Source organism: Drosophila ananassae, chromosome 2L, assembly GCF_017639315.1.
Source record: "Drosophila ananassae strain 14024-0371.13 chromosome 2L, ASM1763931v2, whole genome shotgun sequence".
NCBI lineage: Eukaryota > Metazoa > Arthropoda > Insecta > Diptera > Drosophilidae > Drosophila > Drosophila ananassae.
In genome coordinates, this window is record NC_057927.1 from 20,813,386 (window position 1) to 20,830,853 (window position 17,468).

Consider the following 17,468-nt stretch of genomic DNA (forward strand, 5'->3'; position numbering starts at 1 on the left):
GGTTGGCGGCTGGCGGCTGCAGAAAACCTTTTATTTTTTATATCTTACTCATTTTTTTTTTTATGTAACCCACCGCCAAATGTTTGTCCGCACAGTTTTCACTCTCTGTCGTTTCGAAAATTTACGTTTATTTACAATTTGTCTTCATTTAGGGCGCCAGACGCAGACGCCCAAAATTGTATTTAATTTTTTGTCTTTTTTTTTTTTGGCTGTCCATTGTAATGTTAACTCTCTTAACTGGGCCTTGACGATGGCCTTTTTGGGGTTTCTTTTTCACAGCTTGCTGTTGGACATTTTTGGGTTTGAGTGGGTTAATTTGATTAACAGCTGATTTGAAAGTTTTTTTTTTATAATAATTATACTTCAAATAATCTTATCAGATTATAATCAGGAAGTTCCACAACTAAGCTCTCCATTTAACTTAGAGATCTGAGTAGAAATCTTCTTTAAACTCGCAACTATCTTGACATTTCCATCCGTACGATATGCGGCAGCGCCCCTTGCTTAGTTGGTTGGGAAGGACCTTTTTCTGTTATTTCATAGATCCTCAACTGGGCTTAACTTCTAACTTCAAATCTTTCATTCTCAAACTTTTTTCTTACTCTCCTAGCTATCTTCGCATTTTCAGCCGTACGATATGCGGCAGCGCTCCATGGTTAGTAATGTGAGAAGGCACTTTTTCCGTCATTTTATTGAGAAAGGTTTAATCAGGCTTGCCAAAATCGACTTGTGATTACCTCAATGAGAGTTCTAATCAGTCGTTTATTGGGAACACGGCCTTGAAGCGATAAGAATTTGTCAGCCGATTAATTAATGGGGGGAATTCTTAAAAGCGTAGACACATTAAATAAAAAGTATAGAAATAATCTCTCTGGCAAGAGTTTAACGATCGACCCTCAACCGAAAAAAGCAACTACCAAGGCTGCTTTCTCAGGAAAATAAACAAGACACTTTTCTAATTACCGAGAAGTCCCCCTGACTATTCGATAATATCTCAACATAGAGCCGAGCCGAGCCACCCAAGACGTCGTTTTGTGTCCAACAACAACAACCTGTGGCTAATTTTACAAACTAATTACAAGCCATCACAAGAATGATATTAAAAACAAAAGGAGAGAAATTAATTACCCGCCGCCTTAATCGACACGGCCGAGTCGGCAGTCGGAGTGTCAAAGGTCAGGCCTGAGACAGAGACTATAAGAATTATTATATTGTTTTCAAAGGAAACAATGAAGTGGAAGCCATGGTCTGGAGCTGTTTGTTTTACGAGAATAACTAAGGCCGGGAGGGGAAAAACAATTAAGACCAAATAGCAACAGCAATAAAAAGCCATAAAAACGCAAACAGGAGAGACCCAAAACGATTCTACTTGTTGATTTTTCTTAGTCTTTGCTTGCGGATTGTTCTGAACCACCAGATCTGTAATATTTGCCCTTTTTTCTGGCCATTTCTTAATAACTACTAAGCCAGATAAGAAGAGACTCATAAGTCTTGAAAATATTAAAATTTATTAAAAATATTCCAAGTTAGAATTTCTAACATGTCTCTTGTACTATTTTATTTCCAATTAAAATAAAGTAGATAATTAATTAATCGTAACTACTACTCCCTCAGTTTGGAAACACTTTTTTGGTCAGAGTACTGGCCTGGGTCTCTCCAAAAAACCTTTCGAGCGCATCGTCTGGGGGTTCCCGAGTCGAGTCCCGGGTTTCGAGAGCCCACCAACGCTGTTTGATATTCGTATTCGTGTGTGGCGAGTCGCGTCAGCCGTCCGTCGTTCCTTGAGAGTTCTGGCTCACATGGTTGGTGGCTTTGTTTGTCTCCCTGTAGCCCTCTGTGTATAGTATCTGCGACCGAATCCCGTATCTGTATCTGTGTGCTTAGGCTCTGAGTCTCTGGAGCCGGCTACCCATCACTTATAAGCCATGTTTGCCAAGCCATAACCCGAAACCACTCTGGTGGCATTTTTTATTTAAATTATTAAAACAAAGAACAAAAAAAAAACCAAAAATTGTATATGAGAGGCAGTCAGGAGTCAGGACTTCTCCAATGTCGGCATTTTAATTTGCGTTTTGGGACTGATACTACAGTGGACTAATAATACAAAAGATCTAAAAAAAAATATTCAATAAATTTTAAACAAAAAAAGAGTTTAAATTTCACTAATATTTCAAAGGATTTTTATTCACATCCTGTTCGGATAATTGATTTTTCCTTCAATGTGTGTGTTCACTGTACCGGCTGGGATCAGTGGCCGTAGGCCGCAGGCCACACACGACGAATGCCGCCGCCGATGCACGCACTTCAAATTAGCCTAGCCGCAGATACACAGATACGGATTCAGATTCTGAGTCAGATCCATTGGCTGAGATACAGATACAGATACACAATCCTCACCTGCCCGGCCAGATCTGGCCGAGGTGTGCGTGTGTGTTGGATTCTTTCGCATTCTTCACAGCCAGCCCTCCTCTTTGGAATCCAGCTATCCATCACACATCCATCAGGGCATCCAGACAAAAGAGCAAAAGCAGCTTGAAGATTGAATTATATGCCATTGAGGCGTAATTGTTAGAGAATTGTTTGCAGCCAAGAAAGGCGGTGGTTCTTGGCAGAAGAAAGGGGTTCTTCTTGTGGCCATGCCACCATGCCACCAAAGAAGACCATAACAGAACAGAGAAGAAGACCACACACGAAGTACTACGATCTTGTACAGGTGCTAAGGTTTCTCTGTAGTTTGTCTATTTGGGTGGTGTGGCACCTTTTCACGTTTAATGAGCATAAACAAACGCCGTGGGATGTGTGTGGATGTGTATCCCTCTCTGCCTCCTGCCTCCTGCCTCCTGCCAGTTGTAAGACTTCTGGATTTTTGCGGTTAGCAGCGGGATACATCCGTCAGATACACAGAAATAACAAGAGATATTCTTTAAAATAATATATTTTTTAAAACAATTACTCTTTAGGAGGAAGAAAAACCTTATTCTTAACGTGTAACTTCGTAAAACTAAATGACAATTTCATAATTTACCTTCCACGCAATTACACAAAGACCTACAGGTATGGCATGGTACTGGTATGGTATATAGGATGTATTGTGTGTTTTGACATTTTTGTTTGAGGCCCGAGAGATAAGATCTGACACAATCCCATCCTGGGTGTTCTCCGTCCGCCTCGCTTTGAATGATCTGCTGTTTGGATTACCTTCGACTCTTACAATATCTTCTCTTTCTTATTTTTTTGTGGCAAGACAAATTGTTTTTCTTGAGGATTTTTGCACATTTTATGCTGTGACATGTGCAATTTGTCTTGGGCTTGGATATGTATCAGGAAACTCGATCGACATTTGCATTTTGCTACCTGGGATGGGGCCTTGTCATCTCTTCTGAATAATTGTATAATCAAAACCGCAAAGTAATAAAAAAAAAAAATCAAACACAAGGCCAAGAGTGAAACTATCTGGCAAACTGGCAACAATTTTCTTTGCTCCTATTATCCGCCAATAAAAGCCAGGCCCAAATGGGTTTGGTTACAATAAACACAATTCGAACCGGAGCGAACCCGAATTGTAAATCATTATATGATTTATCACTGAACTAGTTTCCAGAGGCGCGTGACAGGAGGGAATAGGCTTACGGCCTAAAAAGCGCTGATCTCTATTACCAAACATCCAAAAGCCAGTCGACAGCGATCCAATCACTTTGATTTGGGGGCTAAAAAATTGGTATAAATTGTGCAACTATTTATGTTAATAATGTGTACTTTTAAAGTTAAACTTTAAGGAGAGCAAAAAAAAATTAATTACTTAGAGCAACCACAGCCCTTCGCTTACCATTAATCTCACTTACAAAATAGGCCTCTTAACAGATTTTGGCCAAAAAACAATTATCTCCCAGAGCCATGCCAGTCCCAGCCCCAGCAGACAAAAAGAAAGCAACAAATTGAAGCCAAGACGGGGCCAAGACGATGTCAATGATGACGACAAAGCGCAGATTTCTATGATCGCCAACTTGGTTAGCTTTTGTTGCTTTTTCTCCTCTACTATTTACTAGTGTGTGAAATGCGGAAAGCTGCTCCAATCACTCATTTGTTACATGAACAACTTAAAAAAAAAGATAGATAGAAAAAAAAAGCTAAAAAAAAGTGAAAAAAAAAAAAGATTGTGAAAATGTGAAATGTAAATTTCTCGTTTGGTTCGAACCAAAACGCCAATTGCTGCAAAGTGATTACGAAAAGTCGCTCCGCTCTCTCTCTTTCCCAGCTAGCGCAGCTCTGTTTCCTTTCTCTGTTTCTCTTTTTCTCTGTTTCCATCGGAGACTTTCTCTCGCTCTCTGAACAAAAAGTTTCACCCGCGGCACGAGTGCGGAAGTTATCCCACGGCAGCGTATCTTAATATCTTTTTTTTTTTTTGGCGCTTACTTTACAACTCCATTTCGTATCTAACGGATGCAACTCAGCCTCGTAACTTGCTAATCGTTCGCTTCAATCTTTTAAGCTTTTTTTTTGGTTTTTTTTTTCTCAAAATAAATTTTACTCCACGAGGGCAATCAAATCAATTAACACTTTCGTCCAAAATTCGACGGAACCGACTGCCCACGCCGCGCCAGCCCCTGATTTTTTAAATTTTGATTGCTTCGATTTCAATTTTGTCATCTGAGGATGATTACAATGTTGCACTGTGCCCCGAAACGGCGATATAAATAACAAAATGGTCCATAAATATTAAGCTCAAACGGACAAGTGGCTGTTATCCAGAGTGATTTTTATGTCACATCATAAATAAATATATAAAGTTTATATTAGAGACCGGTATTTGGATTTCTCTGGCTTTTAAAATTGTTGGAAAGTGGGTTTCATTGTTTTTAGAAGTTTATTATAGTAAAAAGATTTCCAAACTTCCTTTTTTAATAAGTTTATTCTAGAAAAAAGATTTGAAAAATAGGAAACTTTCCAAAACTAGCCTTTTTTAAAGGTTTATGATAATTTATAAAAAAATATATATTTCTAACAAACTTGTATATAATAATTCAGTATATACATATAAGTACATAATTTTGTTGAAAATATCTACATATTTGGATACAGTTTCGAACCCTAGTTTTTAAGCAATTAAAAGCGAACCAATACCACTGTATCGGAGCAATGGCGGCGCCTGCCTTGATCGAAAATTGGGTTATTGTCAGGCCGGCAGGCCGTGTTATTAAACTTTTGTTTTATTTATGGAAATTAGTGTCAAGTAAATCATGTGCATGAGCATTATTTTGCAATATCACCATGAACGCTCGCACCGCAAACACACTCAAACACAAACATTTGGAAAGTATTGAAATGAAATTTCTATCTCCAAAGTCGCTCGGCTCACAAACAAAAATCTATTTAAAAAATCAATAAAAAAAGAAATATAGAAGTTCGGCAGGGGTCATCTGAGCCGGGTTATGTGAAAGTTCCAATGAAATTGAAACTCATTGAAGATTCAATGACTAAGTGAAAAGGTGAACCAGTTGCCATGGCTCTTGCCACTCGATGATCGGATGCTCGGATGCTTCCGCAAATTTTTCGAAAGGAAGTTGAGCCGCCTCCAATTGGTTTACCGGAAAAAAAAAAAAAATAACGAAATGCCCAAAGGTCGCTGAACGTCCGTCTCAGAGATGAGCAAATCGCCAGCAAATACAAATACATATATATACATATATATATATATATATATCCCCTCCCCGTATATGGACGATGTGGCATAATTAGCAGAGTGGGCGGCGATAACTTTGAAATTGATCGTGATGATCGCACAAATACACATGTACTCCGAGGTAGCCTCATAAAAAAAATGCGATTCAATGTGTTTTGTGTGCGAGATTGCCTTGGGAATTTGGTTGGTTTATTAAAAAGACCATGAACCTTTTTTTTAGAAACCTTAGGGAATTTAATTCTCGACTAGCAACAGTGGCAGCACTTGTTTCTAAAACCTTAAAGATAAATCTTATCTTTCGTTTATGGATTGTTTTGAATTTTTTAATTACTTTTTTTTCTCGACAAGCTCTAGCGTCTAAGTCGTAAAGAGAAAATCTCTAGTTGACAGTTTTTAGGTAACTTGTCATTCGATTTCAAGGCAACTAATATAACTCAATTACCCAACCAATTTCACAAGCTAGGAAGCCCCTCCTCACAGCTCTTCAATTGTAGTTGCGACTTTCAACACCTTCGGCGTCGCAACTTCAAAGGGTGGTTCGGTGGTACAACGAGGATGGGTCGCATTACTGTCCAATTTTCACACATTCTAGCAATGTCAGAGACCGGATCGGACTGGGACCTGGACCTCGTCCGGACCATCCATCTAACTAATGAGCAGGCAAACACTCACTTACCAAGCCACACACAAGATTTGTGCGACGGGACAGAAGCTATAACCGATGTGATATGGGATATGAGGAGATCATGTGTGTGTGTGGCTTGTTGTGTGGCCTTTGTCCAAAAAGGACACACACGAAGCCTTTTGGCCTTATGCTAATTTGCACGCCATAAATGAGACGAATGTGACGAGTGATGGCATGTGAAGTGTAGTTGCTGTTACAGCTGTTAGCAGGGCCATTCTACACTGAGAGAAATTATAAATAAATACTAGACTATTTCAATTAAAAAGAGAGAGTATAATTTTTTCATAAATAATTTAATAAAATTTAATATTTCAACCTAAAAAAAATATTAAAAGTGTTGCAAGTATTGTAGTGCTGCCTGTTGCAGTTGCAAGTGAAAAGTGCTGCGGCCTGCCATGGATCGCAGTGAATGAAAGAAAGCAGAGGGGTGGAGTGAGTAGCACACAGCACCCATCGGATGAAGGAGGCGGTTGCACCACCACGGAGTGGACCGAAGTACTACATGGTCGAGTGGTGGTGGTGGTGGTGGTGTGGAGTGAAATGCAACTGGGTGGGCCCGTCGGAGTTCTGTGATGATGGGCCCTGCCAACGACATGTGTTGCTGCCTTTGTATACATATACATACATACATATGTATATTGCTAATGCCACCGACTACGCCCCATTTGGATACACACAACACACACACCATTGGTGGAAGACTGACAAGAAAAAAAGACAAAAATTTGCTCACAAAAGGACGAGAGCTTATGGTCTCCGGCGATGGTCGTCCCACGGCTGTTCCAATGTCAGTTGTTCCTGCAGGAATAATAGGCTGGATGCACTGTAAAAAAAATATATAATATATCAAAGACTATCTAAGACTAAGAATTCTTCAAAAAGTTAAAGAAATAAGACCTTGGAACTACTTCTCCCTTTAGGAAATTAAAGGAAAACTTCTAGTCAGTATCTCTATTATTTTTTCAAGTGTAGAAATGGGACTAACCCTGCTCCCTATGCTATGTATATTTTTGTATATAAACCACAGATAGGAGATACGAGAAACAAAAAGGAAGCCCTTGAAGGTTGCGGCGGCGCTTCCATTGATGAGGCCTGAGGAGGAGGAAGAGAGCTCTTTTGGGATCGAAGCCGGAGCCGCCTGTGTGACCAAGTGATTACCGTTTATCGCTACGCCAAGGACCGCCGGCAAACGGCCTCCATCCTGCCACCGCCACACCACCGCTTATGTATACATATATATTCCTGTACATATGTACATACTAGTAGTTATACGAGCAATAATTTATCAGCTGGCCCTCAACTTAGTCACTCTCTCTCTCTCTGCGGGCGGGCGGGTGTTCTCGCACTGGGTGCTCTTTGCACTTGCGCTCGATTTTCAGTGTCGCTCATCTCTCAGAGTGGCCTCTTTCCGTGTTTCTTAATACCCTACAGTTGTAATGTAGTGGGTTTTGGGGGCTAACATATTGGCCTAGACTTGATGGGATATGGTTGGGGCGGGATATTAGTTCTAGATAGTTAGGATATCTATTTTTGAGATAATTTAAACACTATCTCATAACTACTCAGAGATTATAGATACTTGTAATGGGTATTAGCTCCAAAGGTTCTTATTTGCCTTCCATATGTGCTCATCGACCTCACACCAACCCATACGCAGCGAAACGAAAGTGTAGGTGTGTTACAAGAGAGCCAACTTACAAGAGAGAAACAAGAGAGAGAGAGAGCCCAAGTTGAACCGCAGCCAGCTGCGCTGCCAGCGCAGTCAGCGTCGCAGCAACAGCACACTAAATGTTGCCCACCGCCACCACTCAGCAACACTCGGCAACATTCATTTCAGCACACTCAAGCGGAGCGGTTCGTTCGTTTTTCAGCGCTCTCTGGCTCGGCTGGCTGGCTCGTTTCGTTTTGTCGTTTTTTTTCGATTCGAATCGCTTTTGTGTGTCTCGCCCACCAAAAACCACCAATAAGTAACATACAAAAAATCAAATAAAAAAAACGGGAAAAAAAAATACTACTACAACCGACTACTGCTCGAGAGGCACAACACACTCGAAAATTATACAAATCGTAAAGCTTGAACGGCATGTGGAGCACTACTGTGTGTGGCAACAAAGAGATTTGTTGATTTTTAAGTAGTTCAAATGAAAAATTTATAACCACGAAAAGTTGAGCAATTTTCTATCACAAAATATCTCTAAAATAATACAAAAAAAAAATATATACATATATATTTTTCGAAAGTCAAATACAAAGGTGTGTGAGTGAAAAAAAAAAAAGAAAACAAAAAAGTGTTTGTTGAATATTTTGAGAAATAATTAAAGATTTCAAGATAAAGAGTAAAATGTTTGAGCCTTATGTGAAAATTAAGAAAAAGCGAAATGTGCACGAAATCTATGAAAATGAGAATTTAGAGCAGCAACAGCAGCAACAGCAGCAGCAGCAACAACAGCAACAGCAATCTGCCACAAGCGATAATTGTTGCTGCCAAAACGGAGAGCCGCAGAATGTGGCCAACAGTTCGCTGAGCAGCATTTTGGCCACGCCGCCAGAATCGCCACCAGCACCAGGAATAGCAACTGCAACATCTGCAGCAGCAGCAGCAGCAGCAGCAACAGGAGCAACGGCCAGTAGCAGTAGTAGCGGCAATTGTAGTCGCCTTCAGCAATTGATATCGACGCCACCAGTATTATTGCGCAGATCATCGCTGCAACAGCAACATCAACAAGCAGCAGCAGCAACACCACCCACACATCAACAAGCTGCGCCTTCAGTTTTGCAACAGCATTTGGGTCACCTGAATTACGAAAGTGGAGCATCAACTGCAACTGCAGCAGTAGCAGCAACAGCAACAGCAACGGTAGCAGCAAATAGTAGAAGTGGCTCGGCAACACTGGCACACCATTTGGCAACACCCAGCAACATATTGCAGGCTGCATTCGGGAGCAGCAACTTGCAACACATACTGACACGCTCGCAAAGTTCCTCACCCTCGTCCACCGGTGCGATATCCTCCAACAATTGCAGCAGTGCCTGTGCCGGGAATACGCACTACAACGGTGGCAGCAGCTCTAGTTCCAGCAATAGCATCATTGCCAGCCGACTGTTTGGAGCTGCCTCCTCCTCATCATCATCCTCCTCCTCCTCAGTTGCTGCCTCATCCTCGTCGTCATCATCGCCGTCGCATCATCTGCATAGCCACCACTCGGCACTGACCAACTCGATAACGAATCGCATCAACCAGTCGATTAGGAGGCATCTGAACCAGCAGCAGCACCACCATCCCCTCAGCGCCAGTTCCTCCAGCTCCTCCTCCTCTTTGTCCTCTTCATCCTCCTCCTCTTTGTCCTCTTCATCCTCCAACTCCAACTCCTCTCCATCAGTGGCCCACTATCAACACTATAATTGCGCGCATCCTGCCCAGCAGCAACCTCATCATCACAACAGCAGCAGTAGCAGTAGTAGCAGCAACAACAATAGTAGCAACATCAACAACAACAACAACAACAACAATCAACAACAACCACAACAATCTCCTCTGTGCCTAGTATTATTAGTTAAATGCCCCAATTCTAAGGAATTTTGTAACGCCGCCGCAAATTTCTGTGATAAAAGGTAAATATTAAAAAAAAAAATATATGTTAAAAAAAAAAGAAAATGAAACACAAATTCCAATTGGCCCATTTAGACTCTTTTACTCCACACACTCTTTACTCTTTCTTCGCTTTCTTAGTGGTCTTAAGTGGGGCATCTTAGTGCATTTATTTGGAAAATGAATAAATATTATTGAAAGTCTGGCTTTAAATGCCAGTGGATGACATTTGTGGCTCAAGTGGCTCACATGTGGGTGGGTGAGTTGATAAGCAGATGCTTGGAGAGATCATTAAATGACAAATTTTGAACTTTAAAACTACTACTATCTGATTAAAGATAACCTCAATTGGTTTTAAAAGTTATCGCCAATGAAGGTGTAGGAAGGTGTACTTGCCTTGTGACCCACTTTACTTCCAAAAAGGACTCAACTCGCACCCTGAACTACTTCCAAACAACCATTGTCACATCCTTGAATTACGGCCACAACAAACAAAAGTTTGTTTTGTAAAAGTTTCTCGGCTAGTTTTGATTGTTGGCCAAGACTACTAAGCATATAAATACATACATATATGTATATAAGCTATATATATATTTAATTTTGATGACTTGTAGTTTCTCTCTAAAGCCGAGAGTTAGCAACCTCGACGTAACCTAGATGGTTTTTTGTCGATGACCTTACTTGCGTAAGTAATTGGTTTCTTGGTGGGTGAGTGGTGGTAAGTGAGTGTCAGAGAGTGGTGTTATTGTAGTGGAAACCTGATGATTTGCTTACTAATTCTATTGAACAACCTGAGAACTGAGAACTGAGGGACCAGGGGCGAAATAAACACAAAACTTAAGTAATTAAGTTGAACCTCATCTACCCTTAAACTCTTGTACTGCTGGGGAGAAAGGCTTTCTCTTTCGCTTTCACACAGTTGACCCCAAAAGGCGTTCGCCTAACCTCAAAAATATTTACCAAAAATGTAACAAAACACAGACTTTATGTCGAATGCCCTTTTTATACCCTTGCAGAGGGTATTATAATTTTGGTCAAAAGTGTGCAACGCAGTGAAGGAGACATCTCCGACCCTATAAAGTATATATATTCTTGATCAGGATCACCTCCTGAGTCGATATGAGCATGTCCGTCTGTCCGTCTGTCCGTCTGTCCGTTTCTACGCAAACTAGTCTCTCAGTTTAAAAGCTATCGAGTTGAAACTTTGCACACACCCTTCTTTCCTTTGCAGGCAGTATATAAGTCGGAACGGCCGGGATCGGTCGACTATATCCTATAGCTGCCATATAACTGATTGATCGGAAATGCCATAACTTTGGTGTTTTTTAAGTTAGAGGGTTGGGACTTTCCACACATGTTATATTTGACCAAAATATCTTGTGTGCAAAATTTCATAAGGATCGGCCGACTATATCCTATAGCTGTCATAGAACGATCGAAATTGGCATAACTTTGGTGTTTTTTAAGTTAGAAAGATGGGATTTGGTACAGATTACTCTTTTGGCAAAATAATTCGATATGCCAAATTTCATAAGGATCGGCCGACTATATACGATCCGCTATATATCTAATAATATAAGATGCGTGGCGCCACCTAGCGGACTGCGACTGAACTGCAAGGGTATATCAACTTCGGCTCCGCCCGAAGTTAGCTTTCCTTTCTTGTTTTTGGATAATTAAGGGGCGTGGGCGTACGGTTGCGTGCTGTCATTTGGGGTCAGCTGGCGGCTGCACCACCAATCAGTAGCACCACTAGCACCACCAATCAGCAGAAAAAAAGCAACATCAGTTGCAGTTTTAAAAGCAAAGCCGACACAGCTGCTGTGTCATTGAAGAAGAGAGCTACTGCTGCCGGAGAATCAAGAATCAAGAATTGAGACCATGGCTGGGCTTCTTTCTTCAAGCCAGTAAGTGCCAGTAACCAGTGACCATGTGCCAGTAATTGTTATTATTTTCTTTCTTGTTCACTTTTCTCTAGGGTCTGCTCTTTCTGCTTCTCATGCACTTGTTGCTCGTTTTCTTTGGCCTTCAGCCCTCGGCCTGCAAATTGCCCGATAATTTGCAATATTTTATTATACAAAAAAATAATAAAAATAAAAATTATATTATTCGTAACTGAGTCATAAGCTCACTTTATCGCCAAGCTTGTGATTTAAAAAATACAATTTAATTGTATCTACAAGATACATGCTCGACAGACCCTTTCCCTCTGTCCCGGTCTCGGTTTGCGGTTTTTTGTGTTTTTTTATTTTTTGGTCGACTGGGAAGAGTGACGGGAAGTGTGCTTGGCTGACTCTGACTCCGCCTGGCAACATGTTGCCGCAACATTATGCAATGCAACTTCCGGTTCATCCATCCAATCCAATCTACTACTTTTTCCTTTCAAACTTTCAAAATATATCATTTTGATGCTAAATAATAATTGAACTCTTCTGGGTTGAAACTTTCTGTATTTTCACTTTGTTTAACACATTTCTTCCACCCAATAATCGTTAACCGAAAATCTCACTCTCCACCGCCGCCTCTTTCACTCAACCCACATTTTATTTAGAACAGATCTCTTGAAAGAAATCAGCCAAGAATTTCTAAGCCAATAAAAAAAAAAATAAGAAAAAAGAAGATCTTTTAAGCCAACAAGATCACGACGCATGCGCCTAAAGAAAAAGTAGTAGAAATCCCAACCAACCAACAAACACAAAAAAAAGGGAAATAAAAGTAAAGAAAAGTAAGAAAAAAAAAAAGAAAGCACGACAAAAACAAAATGTGAAAACGCATGAAAGCCAATTTCTTCGCGCTCCTTCTTTCCTCTCTCTCTCTTGCCAGTCGCCGCACAATTTGTTTAGAAAGTGCAGAGAAAGAGGTAAAAGCGGCAAAATGCAAACAAGCCAACAGCATTTGGCCCAAAACGATTCAATGAAAATTGGGCACACAACATGTGGTGGTTTATTATTAATTTATTGATTTCAAACTAGTTTGCTTGTGAAAATGTATTATACAACAACACCAGCTGGGAAGCTTGGAAGCTGGAAGCTAAAAGCAAAAAAAAAAAAAAACAACCATTTCAAGACACGCGCTAAAACGGCAACGTGCTTCGAGTTAAGAGAGCCGACAAAGAGAAAGAGAGAGAGAGCCGTAAGCTCGGCTCAAACCTACGTCATCAAACAAGTTTTACGATTACATAAAGTCTCGTTCCGCTGTCAGCAAACTTGCTCTCGTTTTGAGCTTCGGCTCCAGCCGATCGGTTCGGGTGAAACTCTCTGCTGCCGCTGCTGGCGTCGCAGCTAAGCTGCTCTGCCGGCTTCAGCGCACCACGCCTACGCGCCTGCGCAAAACGCGCGCGCGCTCTCTCACTTTGTTTGTCGTACAATTAGTTACACAAATTAGTTACAAATTAGAGTGGACTTTATTAAGGGCTATAATTTATATTAAAATTAATATATTAATTTTTTTATTTAACAAAAATATAATTTTCCTTTCATAACTATTTTTGATTAATACAGTTATGGGGTTAACTTTCTTTTATGCTGCAATCTCCAAAAAAAAAGTGTCACATTGTGCGACGGCCTAGTTTTTGGCCAAAAAACTGTGACACGGCTTAATTAGCATTTCAAATAGCGGCAGTTATGTAAAAATTAGCAGCGTTTTTTTACCTTATTTGAGGTATCTGGTTGTGTCATATTTTTAGAGATCCGCAGAGATCGGATTTATATCAAAACTTTTACTTTAAAATAAAATATTTAAGAGGTTATTGCCTCACTTAGTGGCTGGAAAAGTCAAATCATTTAAGGGTATAATTATGGAAACATAATTTTCCCAACTTTCAATTGTTTTTATTAGAGAAAAAAAAAAAAGAAAACAAAACAAAAACAATTGCATTTGGCCAGAAAAGGCAAACAAAAACAAAGCAGGCAAATTTCACTCTACTTACATGATTTTGTACGCTTTATATAACAACAACAACAACAAATAATAATAATAACAACAAACAGCAACAACAACTGCCGACTTTCACGAAAACTGCAAGCAAAAATTGCACCAGTGTGTGTGTGAAAGAGAGAGGGTGTCGAGGGGGTCACAACCAGCAAAAGAGATAGCAAGAGACGCTAAGCTGGGGGCCTGAAGCTTTCTCTCCCTCTGCAGAAACGCAATGCGGATCGGATTGGAATGGATCATGGGGAGGGGGGGTTACAAAGGCAAATGGTCTTTTGAGTGAAAGAGCCAAAACGAAACTTGGCCAAAACGAAAAAAAAAAAAACAAACGGCAGCCGGAGGGCGGGCTATAGGGGGGAGGGGGAGGGGGAGGAGAAAATGTTGAGCGTGGGAGTTTTTAAAATTAATATGCGTCAAGCTGTTGACACAACTCTCCACGGGGAGAGTGGAGAAATGAGTTTGCTTGGATTTTTGTCGTGAAAAGTTTAAACTTTATAAACACTTTACAAAAAAAAAGGGTTAACTAGCTGTTTTTGAGGGTTTAATAGCTACTAGAAAAATTTTTATTTTTTTTTATCTATTATCTGTTTTAGCTATTTTTAGTCTATTTTTTTAACTTATGTGCTTGATTTTTAAATATAAATATCCCCTTTTTTTGAAAGAATTATCAATTTGGCCTTCAAATTATTAAATTATTAAAATTTTAAATATTTATATTCTAAAGTATACATTTTTTAAACTTACACGCTTGTTATTGATAAATAATAAACCCTTTTTTTATAGAATTGTCAATTCCGAATTAAAACTATTTGTTTTCTTTTCTAAAGTTTTCATATTTTTAAGTTAAAGGCTTGTTTTTGACAAAATATTAAGCCTAATAATAATAAACATTATAATAAGCATAATAATAATAATAAAAATATAGAATTATCAAAAATTACGATTTAAATGACTAAAGTTTTTATAACTTCTTAACGAATTTTTATTTAAAACAAGCATAAAAAATATTTTTTATTTTTTTTTTAAGTCTGGCACTCCTGTTTCCCTCATATCTTAAACTTTCTTAAACTCTGGCATTTTTCTGCCTGCATTAAGATAAACTATCTCTTTCGAGAGTGGGTGGAGGTGGTGTGTCATCGTCATTTTTGTTGTTCCATGACGATGTGGCTCGAAGGTGCCTTCAGCTGATGCCTCTGCCTCTGCCACTGCCACTGGAGCTGCTGCTTCTGCTGTTGCATTTGTAGCGGAAGTGAAGTTGTCGAGTTTGTTGTTTGGGAGTTGTGTGTTGTGTTTGTTGTGTTGTGTGTGGCTTGGTGGGCTGGCTGAGCTGCGTTGAGTTTCTCTTTTGAAATCATTTTCATTGGCATGAAAGTTCACATTATTTAAATTAAATTGCCAAGCGGCGACGGTCGGCTACCGCTTCTTCCTCTGCTCTGCTGTGCCGCCAAACGAAAATGTATCTTTGTATCTGTATCTGTTTCTCTGCATCTTTATGTTTGTTTGTTGGATCTTTTTTTTTTCGATGTCGGCGCCGCATTTATGTAAAAAAAAAAAAAAACAAAAAGAAAAGCAAAGAAAAGCGTTTCCTTTTGGCTCGAAAACAACGGCGACAACTGAAAAGCGTTTTTCACTCAACTCGATTCATTTGTTGTTGTTGTTGTTGTTTAGGCGGCGAGTGAAAGGAGCATTCACTGTTGTTGTTTTTGTTGTTGTTGTTGTTGGTGAAAACGCCTGCAAGTGAAAAGCCATGCGATAATTTGTTGTAGGAAAAAAAAAAAATTGAAAAATTTTCACCATTTTCATTTTTGGTTTTCAGTTTTCAGTTTTTGTATTTATTATTGCCTTTTGTCTTTCACTCACTCTGGTGGCTCGTGTTTTATCAAATTTCATTTAAATGCTAATGAAAAGTTGCCGGAAGTGTGGAAAGCGCCAATGCGAGTCGGAGTCGCCCCGCCAAATTATATAACTTTTCCTTTTTTTTGGCGGAAAGAGTCGAGAGTGGAGAGTCGACGATGACGACTTGAAACTTTTCACCAAATCTCCCCGACCAGCAGCTGGCCATTAATTTCTCCCTGCTCAGCTCCATCATAATGAAAAAAAAAAATAAAATACAATGGGGGGGAAAAAAAACGAGTTTTTCTTCGATTTATGAGATTTCTTTAACGCGTGCTCGGATGACTCTCCCTTCATTTGTCATAGCTGGGATGTGACTGCTTCTTGGGATCACAGAAGCCCACACAATCGGAGGACGAAAGGATCCCCCATGGCGAAGTAACCATGGATGTATCTCTCTCTCTCCCTTTCTCCGATCTAATCCATGACGAACTGCATTCGTTGCATCTTCCAGCTGGCGGGAGGACGGATGTGTGTGTGTTTGTTCAGGCCTTTTTAGCCCTGAAGCCTGATCCTTGACCAACTCTGTGTCCCGTGTGGGTTTGTTCTGCAGCAGAACTAATGGCATTTGGAAGTCGGATGGCATGACCATCGAGTGTTGTGTGTTTGTTAAACAATTTGCATTTATTTATATTGGAATTTTTGTACAATTTTCTTCAAAAGAACTGTGTTTTGTAGTCTAGGCAGTGAGTGTTACCTGTCCCCCCCTGTTCAGGTACTTTTTTCTTCTCCAACTTCTGTAATTTTTGTCATTTGTGCCTTGTGGCGCCACACAAATGATTCTCAATGTCATAACAAAACAAAAAAAAAATAATATCTTGGCTTTTTGGTGGCCCTTGGCGTGAGGAGCGCAAAAGTAAGAGATACAAGATACAAGATATATTGAAAAAAAAAATAAAAAAAAACCATGAGAGGAAGGGAGGCTTGAGAGAAGCTTAAGGTGGAGTGGTGTGGTGGTGTGATGGTGTGCTGTGCGTGAGCCTCAATGCCAAATCAATGTCATTAACATTAAGGCACACTCACTAAAATTGAATAAAGCAGCGACGGTGACTGAGCCCCCCCGAGTGCTAAAAGCAATGCTGCCGGCGCCGACTGAGCAGTCGACTGTGCAGTCGGCAGCACGGCTTGCGTTTACGGCTTACGGTTTACGGTTTGTTCACCTTGACGAACTGCGCGTCAACCTTTTGATGGCTAACACATACAGACACAAACACACACACACACACACATGCATATGCGAACGAGGCCCATTGAAGGTCCTTCAGCTGGATTTGATGATGGCCATCGCCATCGCCATCAAATCGCCAGCAGCCGCAGAAAACGAAAACGGGCAGCACCTTGAAAAATCTCAACCTTGCTGAGCCGAGAACTGGCTCGTGTGCTGCAGCCTTGCACAGATTTTTCCGACATTTTTCCTTACAGAGAGAGAAAAAAATTATATAAATAAGGGACAAAAATATATATAGGTCTTGTTAAAAAATATACAAAAAAATATATACATACATATTTTTAAAAACATTTTTTTAGTATTAAATTTATTATTAAATTAAATTCTCTCAGTGTATTAAGGCTTCTTCCATCTGCATCTGCGCACAAACACTAACACACACACATGACAAGGGAACTGTTATTTTTGTTATTATGTGTCAGATCCCTCCATCTCCCACTCTCCCGCTCAGCAGCAGATCTCT

At 40.0% G+C, this 17,468-nt stretch overlaps 1 protein-coding gene across 3 annotated transcripts in view; it reads left to right on the plus strand.

The window, feature by feature from the left end:
- LOC6501566 (protein roadkill) overlaps positions 1-17,468 on the plus strand; it is a 60,509-nt gene that overhangs the window by 37,938 nt on the left and 5,103 nt on the right. The window contains exon 1 of one of the 3 annotated variants that reach the window (XM_001955450.4): positions 8,154-9,977. The exons of the other annotated variants lie outside the window; for them this stretch is intronic. Within the exon in view, the coding sequence (XP_001955486.1) occupies positions 8,707-9,977 (1,271 nt within the window). The 5' untranslated portion in view covers positions 8,154-8,706. Of the gene's footprint in view, positions 1-8,153; positions 9,978-17,468 lie in introns of those variants that run through there. 3 annotated transcript variants of the gene reach the window in all.